This window comes from Mya arenaria, chromosome 11 (assembly GCF_026914265.1).
Source record: "Mya arenaria isolate MELC-2E11 chromosome 11, ASM2691426v1".
Classification (NCBI taxonomy): Eukaryota; Metazoa; Mollusca; class Bivalvia; order Myida; family Myidae; genus Mya; species Mya arenaria.
Window position 1 is genome coordinate 45036140 of NC_069132.1, and position 23459 is coordinate 45059598.

The 23459-nt window shown below is 34.6% G+C and overlaps 2 protein-coding genes and 9 non-coding genes across 13 annotated transcripts; all 11 read left to right on the forward strand.

Annotated features, from left to right (window-relative positions):
- Positions 1 to 48: 48 nt before the first annotated feature.
- On the forward strand, positions 49 to 6452 carry LOC128209542 (uncharacterized). Its single transcript, XM_052913615.1, has 5 exons — positions 49 to 139; positions 2573 to 2644; positions 2891 to 3033; positions 4943 to 4987; positions 6018 to 6452. The coding sequence occupies exons 2-5, from the start codon at positions 2583 to 2585 to the stop codon at positions 6116 to 6118; spliced, it is 351 nt and encodes a 116-aa protein (XP_052769575.1). The 5' UTR covers positions 49 to 139; positions 2573 to 2582; the 3' UTR covers positions 6119 to 6452.
- A 2775-nt stretch (positions 6453 to 9227) lies between these two features.
- Positions 9228 to 9311, forward strand: Trnal-cag (transfer RNA leucine (anticodon CAG)). Its single transcript has one exon. It is a non-coding gene; the product is annotated as a tRNA-Leu (tRNA).
- Positions 9312 to 9396: 85 nt separating this feature from the next.
- On the forward strand, positions 9397 to 9480 carry Trnal-cag (transfer RNA leucine (anticodon CAG)). The gene has a single exon. It is a non-coding gene; the product is annotated as a tRNA-Leu (tRNA).
- Positions 9481 to 9565: 85 nt separating this feature from the next.
- Positions 9566 to 9649, forward strand: Trnal-cag (transfer RNA leucine (anticodon CAG)). Its single transcript has one exon. It is a non-coding gene; the product is annotated as a tRNA-Leu (tRNA).
- Positions 9650 to 9737: 88 nt separating this feature from the next.
- Positions 9738 to 9821, forward strand: Trnal-cag (transfer RNA leucine (anticodon CAG)). The gene has a single exon. It is a non-coding gene; the product is annotated as a tRNA-Leu (tRNA).
- Positions 9822 to 9910: 89 nt separating this feature from the next.
- Positions 9911 to 9994, forward strand: Trnal-cag (transfer RNA leucine (anticodon CAG)). Its single transcript has one exon. It is a non-coding gene; the product is annotated as a tRNA-Leu (tRNA).
- Positions 9995 to 10082: 88 nt separating this feature from the next.
- On the forward strand, positions 10083 to 10166 carry Trnal-cag (transfer RNA leucine (anticodon CAG)). The gene has a single exon. It is a non-coding gene; the product is annotated as a tRNA-Leu (tRNA).
- An 85-nt stretch (positions 10167 to 10251) lies between these two features.
- On the forward strand, positions 10252 to 10335 carry Trnal-cag (transfer RNA leucine (anticodon CAG)). The gene has a single exon. It is a non-coding gene; the product is annotated as a tRNA-Leu (tRNA).
- An 85-nt stretch (positions 10336 to 10420) lies between these two features.
- On the forward strand, positions 10421 to 10504 carry Trnal-cag (transfer RNA leucine (anticodon CAG)). Its single transcript has one exon. It is a non-coding gene; the product is annotated as a tRNA-Leu (tRNA).
- An 85-nt stretch (positions 10505 to 10589) lies between these two features.
- Positions 10590 to 10673, forward strand: Trnal-cag (transfer RNA leucine (anticodon CAG)). The gene has a single exon. It is a non-coding gene; the product is annotated as a tRNA-Leu (tRNA).
- Positions 10674 to 11479: 806 nt separating this feature from the next.
- On the forward strand, positions 11480 to 23326 carry LOC128208989 (transmembrane protein 144-like). 3 transcript variants are annotated; one of them, XM_052912770.1, is made up of 11 exons: positions 11480 to 11544; positions 14692 to 14944; positions 15413 to 15535; positions 15932 to 16031; positions 16399 to 16479; positions 17073 to 17175; positions 17969 to 18055; positions 18418 to 18506; positions 19283 to 19395; positions 19818 to 20089; positions 20619 to 23326. In XM_052912770.1, exons 2-11 carry the CDS (start codon positions 14755 to 14757, stop codon positions 20718 to 20720), a joined length of 1260 nt encoding a protein of 419 aa, XP_052768730.1. In that variant the 5' UTR covers positions 11480 to 11544; positions 14692 to 14754; the 3' UTR covers positions 20721 to 23326. The 3 variants fall into 3 exon arrangements, with proteins under 3 accessions (XP_052768730.1, XP_052768729.1, XP_052768731.1); XM_052912769.1 differs by having other exon boundaries at positions 11501 to 11659; XM_052912771.1 differs by having other exon boundaries at positions 11501 to 11659; positions 17073 to 17169.
- The last annotated feature ends 133 nt before the right edge of the window (positions 23327 to 23459 follow it).

Genomic DNA, 23459 nt, shown 5'->3' on the forward strand with positions numbered 1-23459 from the left:
TGTGGTATCATTGACAATGCTGTAACAAGTTACTTCCCTTATAAACAATTTTTCCATTATCAAGGTGACAGGCGAGGCAGGATGAACCCATAATAACTCCAGTTTTATACACTTTCAGTGTTATTGGAAAACGCATTAGGTTTGTTTCACTAATTGGTCAACCACTGTTTATATCTACCTCTTCACCTGATTAAAATCTGAACAAATACTGCCTTCGCAATGGACAATTGAATAATTTGTTGTTACTCATTTATGTTGTATGGCAAAGCTAAATTACTAAAACCTGGGCCGTCGTACCAATGTACTGTAGTCAAAGACTTTAACACTCTCAGGTCTTAAGTAGCCATAACAATGCATGTTTTGGGAACTTTTTTAACTTTTGGATATTCATTTTGTTCCGTAAATGCCACAAGTCGACTGAGCCATATCGGTGTAAAATATATTCTTCAAGTATTACTCCACAAAACTTAACACTTCATTGTTAAATATATACACAAAAGTTACACTTTAATTATTTTATCCAATACCTTTTACTTATTACATTTATGTGTTTAATGAAACACAAATAATTAGTTTAATTTAGATTGACTTCTGTCAATAATGCATCGCCATTTTTAAACCATCTAGCAGGTGCCTGTTATCTTTCTGCTCAATATACTTAGTGCTGGGATCTGTCATTCTTGGCTAGGAAAACAACAAGTGGGATATGGAGGCGTAGAGTCGCCAAATCAAAAATCGTCAAAGACTCTGAAGTGGCTGTTTATATGGACTTAGGGTCTTAAGGTGTTATATTGATTTACAAATGTGATAGGATAAGAAAGTCCTCATGAGCTTGTTTGTAATATCTGGAAGTGGTAAGTGGACTTCCAAATGTCACTTGTTATCAATGTTGTTTTGACGAAAAACTTGCAATAGTTTTGATACATTTATAAAATAGGAACAACCTATTTTGTTGTAAATAGGCCTTTTAGGCAAAATATTTCATTGAAAAATTGAATTGTCCTGAAACGTTTCGCCAAAACATTTGCATAACATTATTTCTTTTAAGGATATATATTTATTTCTGCAATCATTTTGAATAATCAAAATTATAGTGTAACATAAAAATGTCAAGCTCTGATGGACTTCACTTCTGTAAACAGGTTGTTCAAAACAAATCAATCTCTTGAGCTAAATAAAATTATCTACCAACAGCCTTTAATATGCAGCAATGGGTTTATTTAAATTATTTACTTCATAGATTTCTTATACTGCAAGCTGGATTAATTTATTATCAATTATCTTCCACTTGTATGATTAGCATTAGTAAGCAAACTTGCGTCTCACCAGAGCATCACAGCTTTGATTCCTAGCCCAGGTGTATGTGAGTTTGATTTGTGGTCACCAAGCTGGACAGGTGGGTTTCCCCCTCAGAAGAAGATCACGACCTCACGCAACATTGTACCAATGAGATTGACCTAGCATTAGTATAACTTTTCTTACAATTGTTGTAAAAATTTTTTATAAATCTTGTTTATATTAATTATTTTTAAAGCCTGGGAAGCTAAAACTTAATTATAATGGGTGCTCAGATAATGCTCTTTTACCGAAGAAAATGCACAATTAACATTTAATACAATAATTAATAAACTCATATTTGTCATTATGAAAGTAAATTGGTTATACCTTTGCCAATTAATTAGGTATGCAAAACAATGCTTAGGCCTAAAAAAAAGGTTTGGTTAGGGTTACATTCTTTTCAAAAATAGGTAGGGTAGGTAGGCTTTTATTTTTATTTTTTTATTGGGCTTTATATAAGAATGTCATTTTCATCATTGGAATGGTGTTAAAATTCAAGGTTTTAAACTACATATTGAAAAGCAAAAAAAAAAATAAAAAAAAAATATATAGTTTTTCAGGTTTTTTTTCAAACTGACTATAAAAATGGTAGGGTCGAACCCTATTTCGTAGAAAGGGTCGGGTAACCAGGACCAAATGTATTTTTTTTAGGCCTTACTGGTGGAGCTGTGCTGCATATAGCAACACAAAAGTCACAGGCATTCGGCTCTTTGTTTTGCACATACAAGTTTGTGTCCCTTAGTATGTTATGCACCCTCTTACGTCAATTCCTGGACCTGCCCCTGATATGTGGTCATATTTGTTTTTTATTTCATTTTATGTCCCCAAAATGATATAATTAAACATTTTAGACACAAACAATAAGCTAAATTCCTGTGCCCAAAACATGTTACCGGTATGTTATGACTGTGACAACTTTTAGGACACTGAAACACTCGGGTATAGATGTGTGAATTATTTTGTAATTGTTCAAGATTATTATTCTAAATATAACTTTTACAGCAAATACTGTCTTTCTTATTTCTTGCTACCACTACTTTAGAAAGTTAAATAAATATAACTTTTACAGTTGTTTTCATCTTTGCCAGCTTTTTTTTTTAAGAAATTTATTATTTTTTCTTAGCTTGCAAATTTTCTCAGCTTTAACTGTTGAACAAAATATTAAATTGGTGTGGCCTAGATATAAAAAGCATAAATCGTACTGAAAAATGTAAGTGTTTGATCATTTTTTCAGACACAGCAGAATGATTCTCAAGGACCCAGTCAAGAAAGGGGGATTAGGAGCTGGAAAATCGGTGCTGTTACTGTACGCAGAAGCAAATACAGTCTTTCTTATTTCTTGCTACCACTACTTTAGAAAGTTGAATAAATATAACTTTTACAGTTGTTTTCATCTTTGCCAGCTTTTTTTTTTTAAGAAATTTATTAATTTTTCTTTGCTTGCAAATTTTCTCAGCTTTAACTGTTGAACAAAATATTAAATTGGTGTGGCCTAGATATAAAAAGCATAAATCATACTGAAAAATGTAAGTGTTTGATCATTTTTTTTCAGACACAGCAGAATGATTCTCAAGGACCCAGTCAAGAAAGGGGGATTAGGAGCTGGAAAAGCGGTGATGTTAATGTACGCAGCAGCAAATACAGTCTTTCTTATTTCATGCTACCACTACTTTAGAAAGCTGAATAAAAGCGATGGTATGATAATATTTTCATAGTCTTAAAGATATTCATAAGAGAGAGGGCATTTGGAGGATTTATTAATATTATGCATTTAATGGTTGGCCCCACCAGGGCCCAATTTCAATAAATATTTTTAGTTGCCTTGCGTAACCCCGTTTGGCACAAACTGCATAGAATCTGCCAATTACTGAACAAGTGTCCCCGAGCACTCTTAAGCAGCTTAAAGTTTATGATTAGAATATCTTTTAATATGAAAGGGGGCCCCAGGCATATTGACTTTTGACGGCAGGTGATTCCCAGCAGGCGGGATTTGGAATTACAGGTTTGGTGAGACTAATTTTCATAAGCAGTAAACCTAGGTGCTTGAAACACCCCTGATTCCAGGGGCCATGATTACAACAGTCCCAAGTTTGAGTCCAGACTCAAGTGGCAAAACTGCAAATCATGTTCAGTTTTGATGATGCAAATTATGGAATTTTGTTACTATTCAAAATTATACAACTATTCACATTCATGTCAGGCATCAAAATTAGGACTTTGAACAGCTTGGCTTGTAATCTTGATATATGAACGAGCCCAAATGAAAGTGAACAAGCCCAAAAATCTCAAACCCTGAGATGTGCAAAAAACCCTACTTATATGTTTGTAAAAGGAATTAAATTAAGATAATTCATTGCAGTTTAACAATTATAAGTGTTTTTCTGAGTCAGTATAGACTTAAACTTGAGACTCTCATGACCCTACGCTAGGGATTTTGCCCTCTGCTCATGTGGTTATTTTTGGACAAATTCAGGTAGGGCATCGCATTGATAGATGTACTAGACCCACTATAATTTAAATCAGATTTTATTGAACCTTTACCGAATACTTGTACAATTGTCCGAAGTATTGGTTAGTGATGGAGAAATATTTTTTTTTATATTATACTGTGTGTGTATTCCACATGATGAATTATGTCATATATGCTACCCTGGAAGGCAACATTTTGCCTAAAATAAAGACTTTAAACAAAGATAACTTTTCTGTTACTATACCATTTAAAACAAAACAAAGGACAGTCTATGCCACTTAAAGAGCCCGGCTTTCATTTTTTTACCGGAGTTTGATAAGGTGGTTAGTTTCATCAAACCTATTTCTAATATAATGTTTTGACAGCGCTTTATAAGACAGCCGTTTTGTGAATAGATCTGTCAAAGTGTTTTAAGAAACTAAAATCTCATCAAACCCTGGTAAAAGACAGAAGACAGGGCTCTGTAAGCGGCATAGACTGGACTATGTTTCATTTAAATTGGTGAAAAAACAGTCAAGTTAACTTTGTTTAAAGACTTCATTCGAAGCAAATGTTGCCCTCTGACGTAGCATTTATGACACAATTTATCACATGGTATACACACTGTTATAGATGGATAGTTGTATACATAATTGGACTGTCTTATCAACAAACCTTCCACAGAAAATTGTAAGATGAAAAAAAAAATCAGTTGAATAATATGCAGGTTTCAGAAATAGACTTAACATTTCTAATTATCAATCTGAATCACTTCACAGGGAACTGAAGCAAATTATTTGTTCATGCTTCCTAGCCTATATATAATGTATAGTATTTTATAGGCTAGGGAAACCTGAAAAAATAGTTTGCTTGTGTCCCCTTTTATAAGCTTAGAATAATATTTCAAGCCAAAGTGTTTGTTTTAAAATGTATCTCATTACAAGAAAAATGAAGGATTTAAAAAAAAATGGTACAATATGTTTGTTGGTAAGTTGATAAGCCTGCCCCAATAAGTTATTTGAATTATGATGAATATAATATTAAATAATGTATATTTTCCCCCACACCTGACTGATACTGCTGCCAGTGGTCAGAATTAATATTTTGTAAGTCATTCATCATTTCTTACACATCCTTTGTTTCCTTCCTTTTCAGAGTTCAGATATAAATGGTATAACGAACATCCGAAGCTGGTTCAGTGTAAGTGATTTTGCACCAGTAAAGGTAGTTTTTTATGTGACAATAGTGGCCACCTGTCTTAAGCAGCCACTTCGACCTTTTCCCAAAGGTTACCACTTAATACAGGTTTAAATGTACCATTATTGGACAGTGTTTTCTATGTTTTCTTTCTTCAGTTACTCTCATGTCAAAAACTATCATACAATACCTAGTAGAGTGCGGATGAATAATAAATACTGGATATTTCAAAATAAACTCACGCAAGTTATTGTACGGTAAGTTTGGCAAAATATTGTTAAAAACAGTTACTGCACCCACTATTCTAGTGGTTGAAATTATACGTAACTTGCTTTTCACGCTCTTGTATAATTTCAATAACTTTAAAGGTTAGTGCAGTACTTATTATCTTATCACTGGATTCACCTCATTTTCCATTTTTTTACCTTTTATACCAAAAGTCATTTACATAAACATGATTTAAAGATATTTTTGGGTGTTTTTACATTTACGCTTTATGCATTTTTAGTATTAACTCAAAATTTAGATGAGTTGAATGCCCTGATGCCAATTTCTTAACATATCTTAAGGGAAACAGGTTTAAATTATTGGCTTTTACTTGATTTTAGGAACCAAAACATAAGTTATCATGATTTTCGTAAAAACAATTTCCCTTATAAGTCTTAAAATGCTTTTATAGAAGAAAAGTACAGTATTTATATACAAAAGCATTTAGTGAACTTAAGTATATTTTCAGACATTCAGTGTCATGTTGGAAAATAGCTTATTGAGCTTATGTTTCTTGTTAAAATATATCTGATTTTAACCCTTAAGCGGCTGATGGCAATTTTAAAGGCTTTGCAAACAGCTTTGAACCAGACTAGACGCCGAGTAACTCGGCGCCTGGTCAGGTTCCAAGCTGTTTGCCACTCAGTCAATATATCCCCAAAGTTTTAAGTAAATTGAAAGAAATGGTTTCTTAGATTGGTTCCCATTATATCAGTGTTATTTGTCTGTTTATATAATACTCTAATGTAAACTTTCGTGTTTGCAGTCTACTACATGATTGATAGACATGTTGGGAAGAGAAATACCTATTATGATGACGTTACAAGGTGGAAAATGGAGGGACGGACAATGCGAAAGGACTTGTAGGTCCTTATGTGCTATTAATTTTTGTGAAATGCATTTTCATCTGACTTACGATAAAACAGTATCTTTTCCACACATTAAATGTGTATGAAACTGTGATCAAGATATGTCATGTTTATGAAATTAATAATCATTATGTTTTGTATTTGAATAAATCATTTTTGTTTTAACTTTTTAATTTTATACAAACATAATGCGAGAGCCAGATAATGCAATATTAAAAGGAAGTATATAAACAAATAAGACAAGCGAAAAATGCAAAACAGTTTGTAAAGATTTCAGACAGAATTGAGGAAAGTGTTAAATCTATTTGAATAGTATCGAGAAAATTTAACAGACATACTGCTAGGAGATTGATAAAGAAAAGTTAAAAATATTCCAATGAATTTAAGTATTAAGTCAAATAATTGGTCACTAATGGTAGAGCCGGTTGGAAAAACATGTTAACCATCCACAGGTCACAAACCTTCTATGTCCATGGAACTCCTGAAACAGGGCTTGAATGTTTTCCATGGCATGGATCTATGAAAGGTCAAACTGAACATGTTGGTCATTGTGTTAATTGTTAGGAACTCGTGTTACCAATCTACATATGATATACTGAATTGTTTTTACACAGCTATCAGATGTTGTTATCGAGAGGGCGATACTCCTGTTTGATTTGTTTATAATATTTAGTAGTTTAAGTAAAAGGGTGGAACTGAACCCTCGAATCATTTTATAAAAGACTCTGAAACTAAAATAACAAAAAATAACAAAAGTAGACGAAGAAAAGGATTTTATTTACGCCAACAACTTACTTTCAGGAAGCACATTAAATGTGAAGAATAATGGAAACCTAGGTATCATTATTATGACTTTCCATTCCATGTCGAAGGATATGTTCCTCACTTTTCAGTTCTGATCATTGTGTGCCCTTATAATAGTTTAAACATAGTATAATTTTAAAAACATCTGTCGTAAAACGAAGATGATAGAGGAGGTAACAGAAGGAGAAGAGGAGACAGAACAGAGGAAGAGGAGGTGAAAGGGATGACAAAACAGGGGAAGGATGTAGGAAGAGGATAGAACGGAGGAAGAGCTGGGTAAGGATGATAGAGGAAGAGGAATGGAGGATGAAACAGGGGAAGTAGAGGAGGTGGGAGAGAGGATAAAACAGGAAGAACTGGGGTAGGGTGTCGGAGGAGGTGGTAAAAAAGATAGAAGAGGGAAAATCTGGGCTGAGACAAAAGAGGAGGTGGAAGAGTGGATAGAAGAGGAGGGGAGAGAGGATAGATAAAAGAGGAGGGGAGAGAGGATAGAAGAGGGGGGAGAGGATAAAACTGTGGTAGGATGACGGAGGAAGTTGAAGAGAGGATAGGGCTCTGGACATAAGACGATTGATGAGATAGAAGGGATGAAAGAACAGGGGTAGTATATGAGATGGAAAGGATGGAAGAACTGTGGTGAGAAGTCAAAGAAAGGAGAATGGAGGATAGAAGAGGAGAGAAAGCAAGAGACTCGGATAAGATGATAGAGGAAGTGGAAGGAGAAATAGAACAGGAGAAGAATGGGTTACGATGGTATTGGAGGGGAAAGGAGGTTAGTGTAAGATGATAGAGAGGGAGAATGATAGAGGGGAGAGGGGCATAAGTGAGAGGACGAATGGAGGATAGAAGGAATTAATTAGGAAGGATACTAGAAATAGGAAGAAAAGTGATAGAAGAAAGACAGGAAATGAGGCAGATCAAAATAAAGTAGAATTACGTGGTAAGAAATAAGCGGGTGAAGTAAGATGATGTGAACATGCAGAGGTCAAAAAATAAATTAAGGAGAAGAGGTAGTGGTAGTAGTAAAGGAAGTCGATTTGATAGTTCTCGTAACATGCGCGACCACATACGCATGTACGATGGTTACTCTGAGAGTCAGTGGAAAGACAGAAGAGAAGACAGATCTCGTACCATGCACGACCACACGTACGAGTGGTGGCTCTCACTCTGAGAGCCTGGCTCGAGAACAAGCACCGCTAGTTCCCGTACAAATAAGTCCAAGGTTTTTAAACCCTGGGAAATTGTGTCTTGATTTAAAATAGGTGGTTTATATTGCAGATTTCTATATCTATTTCCGCGGAAGTGTTTTTTGTATGAATGTTCACAGTGGTGCACAAGAAACCTCCATCTAATAATACCGTATTTTAAGAGCTTCATTCTGGAGCGATAATTCTCCAAAATTGAGTTTTTTTACCCATTTTATCGTTTAAGTAATAATTTTATACCTTCCGGTTTTGTTTTCTTCAGTCTATTTATATAATAACTAAACTTAACAAATAATCTAAAAATAAATGTTTTATTATAATAATAATGTTTGGCTAAAGGTTAACAATAAAAGGTGCGAAAGAATGGCCATGCATGATAAAAGGTTTGAATCTTCAGTTGCATATCGGTTGTACATGTAAAACTGATGTTCCTTCTACAAATTAAAGTATAGCTCTTGAAATACTAGTATGAAGAGTGTTTGATTTTATTAAAACATAAACAAAACCAAAGGAAAGGAATTTCATTAAAGTAATCGAGAAATTGAAATGTCTTTTTTTTCAAAGGGATAGGTGAAAGATGACGTCCAATTATTAGTGTTTTAATGTTTGTATTTGGTTTCCTTCACAATGTCGTCAGTTCTTCAATCATTCAGAAAAAAAACACACGGCATTTTATATGAAAAGTATGACCCGCGACCTAAAAAAAGTTAAAAAGGCAAAGAACACGACCATAGAATGGCAACTGGCAAGACAGCTTCTCTTATCTGCAGTATATTTTGATACTATTTGCTAAGACTAACGTGTTACAAGGTTGTCATTAAGTGTGTCTTTTAAAAGTGAAATAAAGTTACGATACATTGCGCAACATCATCATCATCGTCATCATCGCCGTCGTCGTCGTCGTCATCAACATCATCATTATCATCGTCATCGTCGGCATCATCATCATCATCGCTATTATACCAGGTCGCAGTATGGTTCTCCAGGCGTGGGTTCAAATCCCACTTCTTACCCATTCTTTTGATAACACAAATGTGTTCAAACACACCAATTTAATATTTGCCGTAAATTGTTGAAATGCGTAGTGCAGGATATCGAGTCAGGATGGCCGAACGGTCTAAGGCGCTGCGTTCAGGTCGCAGTCTGGTTCTCCAGGCGTGGGTTCGAATCCCACTTCTGACACATTTTTTTGATAACACAAATGAGTTTAAACACACCAATTTAATATTTGCCGTAAATTGTTGAAATGCTTCACGCATGATATCGAGTCAGGATGGCCGAGCGGTCTAAGGCGCTGCGTTCAGGTCGCAGTCTGGTTCTCCAGGCGTGGGTTCGAATCCCACTTCTGACACATTCTTTTGATACCACAAATGAGTTTAAACACGCCAATTTAATATTTGCCGTAAATTGTTGAAATGCTTCACGCATGATATCCAGTCAGGATGGCCGAGCGGTCTAAGGCGCTGCGTTCAGGTCGCAGTCTGGTTCTCCAGGCGTGGGTTCGAATCCCACTTCTGACACCTACTTTTGATACCACAAATGTGTTTAAACACACCAATTTAATATTTGCCCTAAATTCTTGAAATGCTTCACGCATGACATCGACGAGTCAGGATGGCCGAGCGGTCTAAGGCACTGCGTTCAGGTCGCGGTCTGGTTCTCCAGGCGTGGGTTCGAATCCCACTTCTGACACATTCTTTTGATAACACAAATGTGTTTAATTAAACACACCAATTTAATATTTGCCGTAAATTGTTGAAATGCTTCACGCATGATATCGAGTCTGGATGGCCGAGCGGTCTAAGGCGCTGCGTTCAGGTCGCAGTCTGGTTCTCCAGGCGTGGGTTCGAATCCCACTTCTGACACATACTTTTGATATCACAAATGTGTTTAAACACACCAATTTAATATTTGCCGTAAATTGTTGAAATGCTTCACGCATGACATCGACGAGTCAGGATGGCCGAGCGGTCTAAGGCGCTGCGTTCAGGTCGCAGTCTGGTTCTCCAGGCGTGGGTTCGAATCCCACTTCTGATACATTCTTTTGATAACACAAATGTGTTTAAACACACCAATTTAATATTTACCGTAAATTGTTGAAATGCTTCACGCATGATATCGAGTCAGGATGGCCGAGCGGTCTAAGGCGCTGCGTTCAGGTCGCAGTCTGGTTCTCCAGGCGTGGGTTCGAATCCCACTTCTGACACATTTTTTTGATAACACAAATGAGTTTAAACACACCAATTTAATATTTGCCGTAAATTGTTGAAATGCTTCACGCATGATATCGAGTCAGGATGGCCGAGCGGTCTAAGGCGCTGCGTTCAGGTCGCAGTCTGGTTCTCCAGGCGTGGGTTCGAATCCCACTTCTGACACATTCTTTTGATACCACAAATGAGTTTAAACACGCCAATTTAATATTTGCCGTAAATTGTTGAAATGCTTCACGCATGATATCCAGTCAGGATGGCCGAGCGGTCTAAGGCGCTGCGTTCAGGTCGCAGTCTGGTTCTCCAGGCGTGGGTTCGAATCCCACTTCTGACACCTACTTTTGATACCACAAATGAGTTTTAACACACCAATTTAATATTTGCCGTAAATTGTTGAAATGCTTCATTATTGTCAGCAGCAGCAGCAGCAGCAGCAGCAGCAGCAGCAGCAGCAGCATCGTCTGTTTTAATTCATGAAATTGAGCTGTTCGTTGCTGACGTCCCTTGCGAGCTTTTATACGCAATCAAAAGAACATAACCGGATGAAATCATATAAACTTTCACACTCAAACTTATTAGATTCACATTATTAAAGATGTTGATCGAGGGCCAGTTTCGGCGCTTATCACACCAGATACTTTAAATCAAATGTATTCGTTACATGTAAGTCTATATGAGTATGCCTTTATCAACAACCCTTTTTATGAACAACCTGAAATGGCAACCTTTCGTAAAAAATGTCTTACGAATATTATTTTTTTCTAAAAATACGCAAATACATCTGGGAGTGGGATTTTTTGTTATTGGTCCCAGTATACATGGAACAATTACAGACTATTTTAAGGATTTTGATAATTTTGACGATATTGCAGACTGGCTACGGTGGGTTGTAATATGATATCGGCTACCTGCGAGTGGCCAGGCTTATTAGCAGTCTGTAGTTAGCTAGCGTCGAATAAACATCGTAAACTACATAGCAGTCTTTATCTATCACCCCTATAGTTAATAAATAAAACGACACGGTGAATTACAAAACTGTCCTAATTATAAAAAGTCAGTTTTCTGATAGCTCAATATTTTGTGACTGCCCATTGCCGCGGCTCTTTGGTGTTCATGTCTGACCCTGATTCCGGGTGCCGACTTTTACCCAAATCATGTGACTGTCACGTGATAATTATAAAAATGGCGGATGTCAAAAACAAAATGTAAATTTTCAGTTGATGTCAAACTGTAATTTAATTTATTTCCATATCGACTGCGTATCGATCATTTTGAAAAGTGCTCAAACCTTTGCATAACTTCTTGTTGAAAGATCCATTGGTAATGCTACATAGTCATATTTTCAGTAAAAAAAATGTGTCCAATAATATTGGCAATATGTTATTGTTAGCATTTCTTTATTCATAATGTGCGGGTAGCCTCTCGGCAGTCACCAACTTTAAAAACGCCCGCAAGCCTGAGTATAGGGCGATACAATTTCTCATTTTCTCTTTGTAATAACCGATCTCATCCAGTCTCCAAATTCCTTGTTATAACTTGGCAACAGATTGTGTAGTCCACCTAAATGGCCGTCAACCAGTCTTTTGACGTTTTTTAGACTATGGCAGACTGGTGACGTCCACCATCCCAGCAAAAAGTAGCAAACGGGCCTTGCGCAGAGGATCCTCGCGGCCACAATTTTTAAATTATCTTTGTTATAAATTCAAATTTCTACGAAAATATCATTGCCTACTATCAAACACACATTTATTTATGTCATTATGCCGAAAAAACATGTTCAGATACCATAATGCACTTACATGCATCGATTGTATCCATTAATCTGTAAATCTAGGACAAATCTGACAGGTTGTGTACATGTATGAAACGGGGTAGAGGATTTCGAATATTTTGGTCGTTAATAGGCTCGGTTAAATAACACTATTAAAAATGCAACCATTTCAATGCGCTGAAAGCTAACGTGTTTAATGGGTCAAGTTGGGAGAAGTTGATGATGATGATGTTCGTGATGATGATGATGATGATGATGATGATTAGGTATCACCATTTTTGAACACTGTTGCGTTGCTCTGCACAAATACATAGAAAAGCGAGGATAACTGTGACTGCGCACAGGGTTAACAATCATTGACGGATGGGTACAAATTTATTCGATAAAAATCAACATGTATAAAAAATGGTGGACTGCTACGCTCATTTCGTGACCCAGAGTATATTTATGTGAAAATAACGACTCTAACGACAAATCCAACCCAGTTAAAATCACTTTCAGGTACATTTCGAACAATTATATCATTATTATTCAACATCGATGCATGATATTACTTATATATTCTTTCGCCCAGTGTTAAATGGTAGAGAGTTGTAGCGTTACAGGGATACACATGAAATGTCAAAATAATAAAAAAGTATCCCTGATCGCTCATTATTGTAGCTACAGATTGTGTAGCTAAAGAACTTCAGCGAACACGTTATATATTACCTTTTTGGATGTGTTTGCTGAAGAGAACGCCGTATCCAAACCCTACCAGAATTTGTGACATTTTTATGTCACGCTTTTATTTCACTTGTATGCAATGTACAGACAAAATAGCTGTATCCTTAGGTTAATGAAGTAAAATGTAGTTCACAAACTCATTTTCAAAACCAAAAAACGCTCTAAAGATAGTTGATTTAGCATTTTAATAAATCCTATTACAAGCATTCCTTATCTAGGTCATAGTTGTGTTCAAATTTAATCACTTGACGCCAAGATTTTCAGAAAATACCCATGTGACCTAGTGTTTATTTTGCTGTTATTTTTTCTATTTCGAATATTGAATAAATAACTAATAACAAATTTGGAATAAATAAATTGTTTTTACTTATCAAAAGGTATTTACAGGCTTACTGCAATTGGATTCAACTAAATGAACAATGTGAATCTAATGCTATAAATAGAATCCATCGATGTCATCATGGTAATGTGATTGCATTGCATCATCACACTCAATTGATTCTGGTTGACTTTACTATAGGGGTTACGCCATAACTTTAATGTGTTGTAAACATCAAAAAAATAAAAATCAACATTAAAGTTATGGAAGCCAGAACTACAGATTGTGTTGCCTATGTTCCATAACAAAATCAACAGTCTTATTCACAGGGGCAGGTTGCGTTGTTTTGACACACCACGCCCCCGCCTTCTTTTTTTATATGTATAATAATTTTTTTAGTTTAGATTTTTTTTTTTATTCTTATAATTATCTACAAAGATATGTGGTGTGTCAAGACAACGCAACCTGCCCCTGTGGTTTAAAGTATATATATGGAAGGCAATTATTCTCTGATTATTTTTTTTACCTTTTTGTCTTGTATGTCCAAAACATAGGGAAATATGTTTCAAGCTAGTTAAACCATACTAACAAAGAAGTTGTCATTGGCCAACATTTGAAATGTTAATGAAAGTTCTAGACTTCTTGTACAGATGGACCCAAAATCGGAAAATACAGTATTTCCTCAAAACAAGCCTTGAGTTGATAATACCAGTTAGTATGTTGCTGATAAAACATCATTTTACATGATTTAAGGAATAAGCACAACAATCTTGGCCCACACACAGTCTGAGCTGGGTTAGCACTAAATGGTTTCCCTGTTTAAAAAAGGCCTTAACTTCACATGATCATTTCACACACTTACCGGTCAATAAGCCTTTAAGCCAACTCGCTGTCATTTTCAGCAGTGTTAATCTTTTTCGAAAGTTTAGATTGATCAATTTCATCACCAATATAAATCTGTCTGCCTATGTGTCAATGTTGTAGCGCTTCTTTGAACTGTCCTTTGTCCTTTTGGGAAGTCATGAAGTGTGTTTATTTAGCACGTGAAACTAACATGATGAGTTGTGATAATAATATTGACTCTATTTTTAATTTTACTCAGATTTACAGGATAGACAAACCCAGTAGATATTTTAATTGGAAAAATACTCAAAAAGCTGTAAATAAATTATCAATTTCTTAGATTTCTTTTATTAAAAATTTCTTATGTTTGATTTGTTTCTTAACTATATAAATCAACTGTTAACGTATTATCCCTGGTCTTTCTCACCTTCACAGCCAATAGCTACTATATTATTTTGAAAAGAGAGACTGGTTAAAACAAGGACCAGATGAGCCAGGGACTTGGAAATAGTATCGCCCCTGAGTATATAATTTATAAACATAACATAGTTTTTTTTGGGAGCTCCTGTTTGATTCAGGCCTGCCGGATTATGTTTATTTTAAACACTGCTTTCATTTATTTAATTATCACACACTGATTAATGATTTATCTACAATGTTGATCATTAATTCTGTTTTACATTTTATTTTTAGGTGACGAAAATGAGAGTCGGGTCGTTTATAGTTTAAAGCTGTGAAACAAACAAAACAAACAATATGGCAACACTTTTTTTTCCTTCTGAGGTGCACCTGGAACAGACAACCAACATGTCGACATTAACCAACTCGACTGTCTGTCCAGAGACCAGTGGCATTCCTCATGTCTGGGGGTTTGTTTCAGCGTTTGTTGCTATTTTCTTCTTTGGGACGAACTTTGCTCCAGTGAAGAAATTTGATACAGGAGATGGTACTATTGTTTATTGTATCTTCTTTCTAAGATCTGAAACATCTTTCTCTATGTTAATATTTATCTGACATTCCATAAGTTTTATTGTTGACCAGTGTCATTATGTCTCCCCCATTCAGTCGGTACATCAAACTTTGTTTCCGCTCGATAACTATAGACACTTGAACCCAACAACTTTAGAACTTGGACCTTTATTGATTTTGAGATCAGTAGGTCAAAGGGCAAGGTTGCAGTGACCTTGAGGTAAAAAAACAGATTTATTGTAGTTCAAAACTCCAATGATAACTTTTTATTGCATGGAGACTTTTCATAATATCTGATTATACAGGTTAATGTGTTTCCAGTTTGACACTTTTATGAAAGTGTATATTCGTCTGTTTTAATGAAATGGTATGAGCCATTTTTATCAACTTATTTTGAATAGAATGGAATTCCCTCTTGCCCATGATTCTATGAATTGTTTTTCAGGGATGTTTTTCCAATGGATCATGTGTATTTCTATATGGTGTGGTGGCCTCGTGGTTCAGCAGATACGGCAGAACCCAACATTCTACCCACTTGCCATGCTTGGAGGATTTTTCTGGTCAACAGGTTGACTTTTGTTTCCTTTATAAAAGTGCATATTGAAATTATTTTACTTAAAACTATTTTATATACATGTCAATTTTTCATACATCATAATAATTTTTTTTGAGTTTTGTGAAAGATATAAATATTAATTATAGTCACTTACTATTGTAAATGTGAAATTCAAAATGCCTAGTCCAAATTAAGTGTCATTTAAAATGTTGTGAAATGATAAATATCAGAACTGTGGGTTTGGATTTTAGAAATAGATAGTTTTATCCTAAAGGCACAGAGTCATAACTTTAAGCCTTGTGTCAATAGAAAGCCTTGCTAGTATATATTTACATGTAATTATGAGTCTTGACTATGATTTTAAATTTGCAACTTTTGAAATTGGTTTATAATCTTGTTTTACTCTAGGGAATATTTGCGTGGTGCCGATTGTGAAGACCATTGGCTTGGGACTGGGGCTGTGTATCTGGGGCATGACCAACCTGCTCAGTGGATGGGCCACAGGGAGGTAAGAGTTATATGTACAGTCGAAACCTGTTGGCTGGATATTGCTTGGCTCAACTTCCTTGTTGGCTGAACTGGGTGTAAAGGCCTGATTTTGTTTTACTGTGTGTAAGCATTCCCCCTTTGCTCGATATTTGCAAAGTATTTTGACGGGTCCCTGGAATATCAAGCCAACAGGTTTCGACTGTAGCTATAAGATATATATCATGTTAAAGACCACTTATTAGCAGAATCCAGTACTGGTGTCCATTGTGGAGTGTCCCTGGCATGACTTCAGCCCATGCTTGGAAAGGTCACTGTATATAAAAAATCGGTTGTAAATCTTTTGTATTGTTAATAAAATATGCTAATGAAATTAATTTCTTCTGCAGGTTTGGATTGTTTGGTACAAACTCTGATCCTCCCGACAACAAGGCCCTAAATGACATTGGTGTGATTCTTGCTGTTTGCAGGTTAGTGAAGAAGTTCTTGTACTCAATTAAAGTAAAGTGAGTTTTATATCATATTGTAGAACTGTGTTGTTTTTTTAACGGAAAATCGCAGCCTTCAACATATTAGGAATACTCTCATACTGGTGGAAGCGAAATAATACCCAGTGACATGAAATAAAGAAGCAGATAAATGATTTGCTTTCTTTAACCCTCCAATACATAAATGCAAGCTGCAGATTACCTCAAACCAGTCTAAAAGTTTGCAAGAAAAAAAATGATCAAGATATTACAGATACCCTCAAAAGAAGCGGACTAAATAATATTTTCATCTTTAGTTCTTTACCTACCATACTGTGTATTTTGTTTATGAAACCTGAAAAGTTTTAAAACTGTTTCTCAAACATTGAGATAATGATGAAATGAAACGAAATAATTTGTCAGGTTCCCTTTTATTCTCCAACAGCAATAATTGTTAATGAAACAACTTCTTAAAGTTTGTCTCCTTATCCTTAGGCATGCTTGGTGATTCCATTTAGTCTATTGGTCAATTAAGTAACACTCAGATTGTATTCTTAAATTTGAGATGGATATAAGTCCCCTGATCTCTACTTCAGTGCAGTGATATTCTCCATGGTGAAGAACGAGATGAGCCTCGATGGGATCAACCAAACCATCACCGTGGACGTCTCCGAGAACAGTCCATTGCTACAGGTACAGGTCAGCAGTGTCTTGTTGGATTAAGAATAGACAGCGCTGTTACAATGATTAATCATTTTTTCATTGTGCACTGCACCAATGTTAGCCCTCCGATCTGTCCCAAATCATTTAGAACATCACCAAGCACTATCCACTGCTACAGGTTCACGTTGGCATATTCTTGTTTGAATATGATCAGACAGGGTTGATACACAGATGAATCATTATTTGGCTATGCATTTGTGGCTAAGAGTAATGTCCCACTCTGCCCTTCACACCTCTCCCATTACTGTTGAAACCCTCTTCTTCCCTTGGGAAAAGTTAAAAAATGATGATATCATGAGGTGCACTATTAAATTATGACCCACTGCACCACTTCCCAACACTGTAAAGCTCACCGAACTTCCCACTGTGACATACTACTAGTATTCACTATGGCAGCTTTCCCTTAGATTCCCCCCCTCCTTCTTCACTTCATGGAACAAAGTCCAAATACAAATGTTGCACTAAACAAACTGCACATGTATAGCTAGGCTTTAGTTATTGATCAGTAAAAAACAGACTTGTGTTGGTGTTCACTTTTGACTGGGACCAATACCACCTCCAAGCTTCAGGACACTCTTCTTTTGATTTGTAACATACCAGGTTTTTCAATTTCAGTGCCATTTTCATCTTTATGTTTATCAATCAATAATGTACAAATTTGTTAAATAGCAATAAGTGTACTATCTAGAGAATATTTTTAGGAAAACATATGAAGAAAAATGATATAACTGTAAGTGAACATTGTGTATTTATTTGCGAATCATTACAGGATGAAGTTCACCGCCCTACCGGTCCCGGGTACACAACCACTCACGAGGTAGACCATGACATCATTGTCTTTGACAAAGAACGCAATGTAAGCACTTCATAATTCAATATTATATAAATAAATGATTTATGATAATTTATTACATTAATGTATACTTAAAAGAGGAAACATCAAGATATTTAAGAAACCAGCAAATTTATAAAAAAGTAACAGTCTCAGATTACGTTTTTGTTAGCTGTTAATTTGTATAATTGTCTATGAAGTTTTTTTTGCTTTCTATATTCATGCTCTAACATATGAGCATGCATAATTGCTCAATACATGTGTATGTATAAAAGACATCATATAGATAACAATTTGTTTGCCTGTATGCAAAAGCAGTAATATTTGTTAAGAATTGATGAATTTTCATGAACAATATACATCATATAGATGTACATATCTTACAGGGCAGCATCAACAAAGATTTGAGTAGCACAGAGGGTGAAAGTGACAGATCCTTTATCGACAAACTCAGTCCAGGATCAAAACGCATTTTGTAGGTTACAGTCAAACTACAGTGGTTACTTCCCTTGCCATAGATTTATCTGTGCTGTCATGCAAGTCATGTAGTAATGGTGAAATTCTTGTCATGTCATTCAAAATGTTAATTTTTTCTTTGGTTTCAGGTTGATTCTGATTTTTTGATTTTGAAAGCAACATTGTTTCTAATGAAACTTAAACAAAATTTTCCATAAACACATGTAGTTTTTTCTTCATCAAATATGCATAGCTGAAATCCAGCTACCATTTTCATACAACCATGGTGGCTGAGGTCTTCTTAGCTTGTCAAGGGATATTTCTTTGTTGGAAATTGGATTACATTATCTAAGCTTGACTCTCTTGACCAGTCATTGTAACTAGTCAATTTTTCAATCTAAATTCCATGGTATGCATTACACAGATACATTTTATACTGTACAATCGTACAATGCGCATTTGCCATTTATGTTGGAAATAAGTAATGTTTTCACAATGTCATCAATCAAAATCTTTTGATTTGACTTAAATGAATTATTTGGTATACCCGGTATGTTTCTATTTTACTAATAATCTACAAATCATTGAGTATATAAAATAATTATAGTATATTTTGTCTTTATACCCCAAAAATGCAATAAGGTTTCTGGCATATTTTTCTATCAGTTCAAAAGTAAACATATTCAGCATGGAATTTGATTTAAGACATAAACATTTCCGACTGTTTTTGAGGAATAGCTTGCAGGCCAATACATAAATAAAAATGATAACCCAATTTCATTTATTTTTCCACAGCGGAATTATTCTATCCTTGGTGTCTGGGATATTTTACGGCCAGATGTTCACACCATCAATCTACATTCAGGACAACTACAAGACTGCTGACGGGCATAAGGCGAGCCAGGAAGGTATATGCAGCAAGAGTTCATTGCAGGATAAATGTCTGTATTGCATGAAGCACACAGCATTATGATGCCATTGCTTATTTCATTGCTTCGCTTTGATTTGGCACGTCTGACATAGTTAGTCCAATGTTAAATGAGTTTCAAATATTAAGCCGATGCATCGTTTCTGTCAGTATGCAAACACTACTTCAACCAAAACTCAAACATTATTCATGGTATTCAAATGAAAATAATTTGATTTAAAGTAATAAATTATGTTTATTTTAGCCCTGGACTAAGTGATTGCAGTATCCTCCAAATACATTGTTGTATATAATTTCAGCCATGGACTAAGTGTTTGCAACAATCTCTAAAAAATTTCAAAATTACATGGGTAATGTTATCTTGCAACATCCTCAAAATACATTTCTGTATCTAAATTTCAGCCCTGGACTATGTTTTTGCGACATTCTCCGGTATACTGGCAACAGGCACTGTGTACTTCCTAATCTACGCTGCTATCCAAAAGAACCATCCGAAGATCTACCCTCGGGCAATTCTGCCCGGTTTTATCTCAGGAACAATGTGGGCTGTTGCTACCTCGGGTTGGTTTGTGGCGAACAAGGTTCTGTCTGAGGCTGTGGCTTTCCCCATTATAACTACTGGCCCGGGGGTGATTGCCTCGATTCTTGGGGTGCTGGTGTTCAAAGAAATTAAGGTATTGCATTTGCATAATTGTGAGATATTTTTGCTCACAAAAGTTGTTTTAAGATGAGATGTGTTTGTAAAATGGAAATACTGTATAAATAAACTGTACTGAATTTGTATAGAAATCCTTTAGTCCATTTATTATAAAACAAAATCAATTGTTGGTGTTTACTATTGAAAATCACAATGGACAATTATAGGAGTTACTGATTACTGTTAAAAACTTAAAATAAATGATCTTTTATTTTATTTATTTTAATCCTTTAAATTTTATTGCTGGTATTAAAGGTGATGGTGTCTGTAACAAGGGAAACCAAGTCAAGCAGAAATATGTCTTATAATTTAACATGTTGAGAGTGATTATTATTAAGTGGTAGCTTTTTTGTTTCTGTCAATAGAACTGCTGTGCATATGGTGTAATGTGTTTGTAATAAACACTTCATTTTTATGTAAATTATCTTTGATATGATATTCCAAACTTGACATCAAATAAATTTCAATTATATACTAGAATCATACTGTTGGGTCTTTATTTACAGGGTCGACGCAATATCCTGATTCTGATGTTTGGCATGAGTGTGACCATCACAGGGTCCGTGTTAGCTGGTCTTTCTAAGAAGGCACCAAAGTCTCCATGCTAGTCATACATGTACATGTGAACATGGACATTATATATGCTTTAGCATTGTTTTTTGTGTCAAGGTTTTTATGGAAGCTAAGCATTTTTTTTCTTACTATTTTTGATAAATCCAAAGTAATTGTAGTGAGTCCATGCTTAGCAATTAAACTTACAATAGGGCCCATTGTTCAGAATTTTGTTTAAAGTTAACACCATTGTTAACTTCATTGTTGTTTATTTTCAAATCGCTACTGATCTGGAGTTTTAATAGATATACTTGTGATCTGCAATATTTCTAAGAAGATTTAATACAACTGTATACATGTTTTATTTAAATATATTAGCATATCATCAAAACAATCTCGTTAATCACGTTGTTAACTTTAACACGGTTGTGAACAATCAGGTCAAAATTTGATACAAATCATCAGAAAACATCCTAATGAAAGAAGGCAATATGTTCTGAACATGTGCATTGTTATTTTTATAACATATTTGTTCGAATTGTTTTATATACATTTCAATACCATTGTTATGAATAGTATTCAGGAATGTTTTTACTTTGCATACCGGTTGAATTAAATTTTAGTTTAGAACTGTTTTTAGTGGAGAGTTTTTGTTGAAGCTATCACTGTGATTGTTCGAAGCCATAATTACGTATGTGCCATTTTTCATTTTTTTTTAAAGTGGTTGGTTGTATATTATCCTGTTATTGATAGAATAATTGATTTTACCCATTCTGCGATATTTCTGACATTACCCTGCTAATACTCAATAGTGGAGATAGCAATCATACATGTTGTTTAATAAAGTCACAGGGTCACTTTCTCGAAAGTTCTTAAGCTTAACAGACTTAAGTGGCTTAATTCTTATCTTAAGTATAAAAACTCTTAAAGAAGTAAATATTATGCAAATTATTGAAAAACAAAATTAGTGAGCTTAGCTTTATCCTGTTATAGGGGACTTAAGAAGTTTTGAGAAATCAGGGCCAGGCATGGAAAAAAAAGATTTAGGTTGAAATGTGAACAAAACGCTTGTTTAATTGATAAAACGTCATTGAAATTAGAGCTATATTCTCATTCTTCAGGTTTGATAATGATGTGGTATGCATAGCATCATCACTCTGGTGTATGTGAATGTTAAATGAATCAATTTGAAAAAAGTTCAAAACCAATTTTACCTACATAACATCTGTGAGTGAGTCCCTTTAAGCATTTACACAGTTTACTTTTTTTTTACAGGATTATTCTTATGGCAAGTTTTAATCATTGAATCAAATATTGTGAAAGAACCCTATTGGTTTTATGAAATAGTTAAAAGTGTATAATGTATGTCTTTGTTTTAATTGATTTCAAGTGTTGTTTATTGTTGACCACCATGATGTAGTCTTTCTTTGTGATAACTGATATTAAGGTGTCTCAATAATGTATATATATATATATATATATATATATATATATATATATGTATTATAGAGTTCCGTGTTGTATATTCTTGATATTCTTGTTATTTTAAAAATTAAACGTCTGAATATTTCTGTGATATTAAATGGGTTAAATGAACATGTACATATCCCTTCAATGATCACAATGCTTGTTGACCATTGAATTTACCAATAAAACAATTTTATTTTGTCAGTAAAAAATAGCACATGGTCCTATAATTCAATCCATTACTTTGTCCACCTCTAGCGTAAATCCTCCAACATGTGACAAGGTTGAAGGAAGTCATATTAATTGCAATGTTGATAATGCTCCACAAAAGACTTGGAAGTTCCTACAAAACAATGAACAATTATTCATTCTAAATAGTTATTAGCACACATTATGACTATAGCAAGAATTACAACTCGTTACCTTAATGCAAGAACACAATATTTGCTTCCATTTCTATATGCAGTTATTGCACTAGGGTGACGATTACTGTACTAGTCGCTTTCTTTAAAAGTATCATATGTACAATTATGTGATTTGTGGATGCCTTTAACTCTGACTTCATTTTATTTTTGTATTATTTGAATGGGTTTTATGTGAACACAAAGAATATGTAAAAATTAGACCAAAACAAATATTACAAATACATGTAAGCTGTTAAGGCCTTTTTATGCAAAGATTACCATACATATTTGGTCATTTCACATCCAAATTCAGTGAAATAACGAGCAAAAACACAAACTACAATAACATTAACTATAATGTATATTAGTATAGGCTAGCTGCACCATTTCAAAATTACCAAATAAGGCATTTATATTTATCATGATTGTCATTGGCATGATAGAATCACTAGCTTTCTTGTACACCAGATATTTTTTAATTATTTTGTAGATTAAAAATCAAACAACATGTATTGCCATAGCCTTACTATGTACTCGTTGATGTTCCTATTGTTATTATAAAATTGATTTTGTGTTTTCAACAGGTGATGCTATTATTTGATGGAATTTCAAGTTTATGATTATTATTAATTGTATTTATAACTTATTTAAAAAAAAATACATTAACATTTTAGCACTTCTGACATGTTTATTGTCTAAATGCCCTTTCATGACACAAAACCATGGTATGAAAATGTTGTTATAATAACCCCTGCTTTGCAATATAGGTAATAAATAGTTATTAGATATTAGATATGTATTTGTTCTTGCTTGGAAAAGTTAGTTATGGCAATAGTATTCTAATCCCATGACATGCTCATATGATACCTAGCAAAAATGGGATAGAAGCATCATTATGCCCCCCTCCCCGACCCTCCCTTCGGA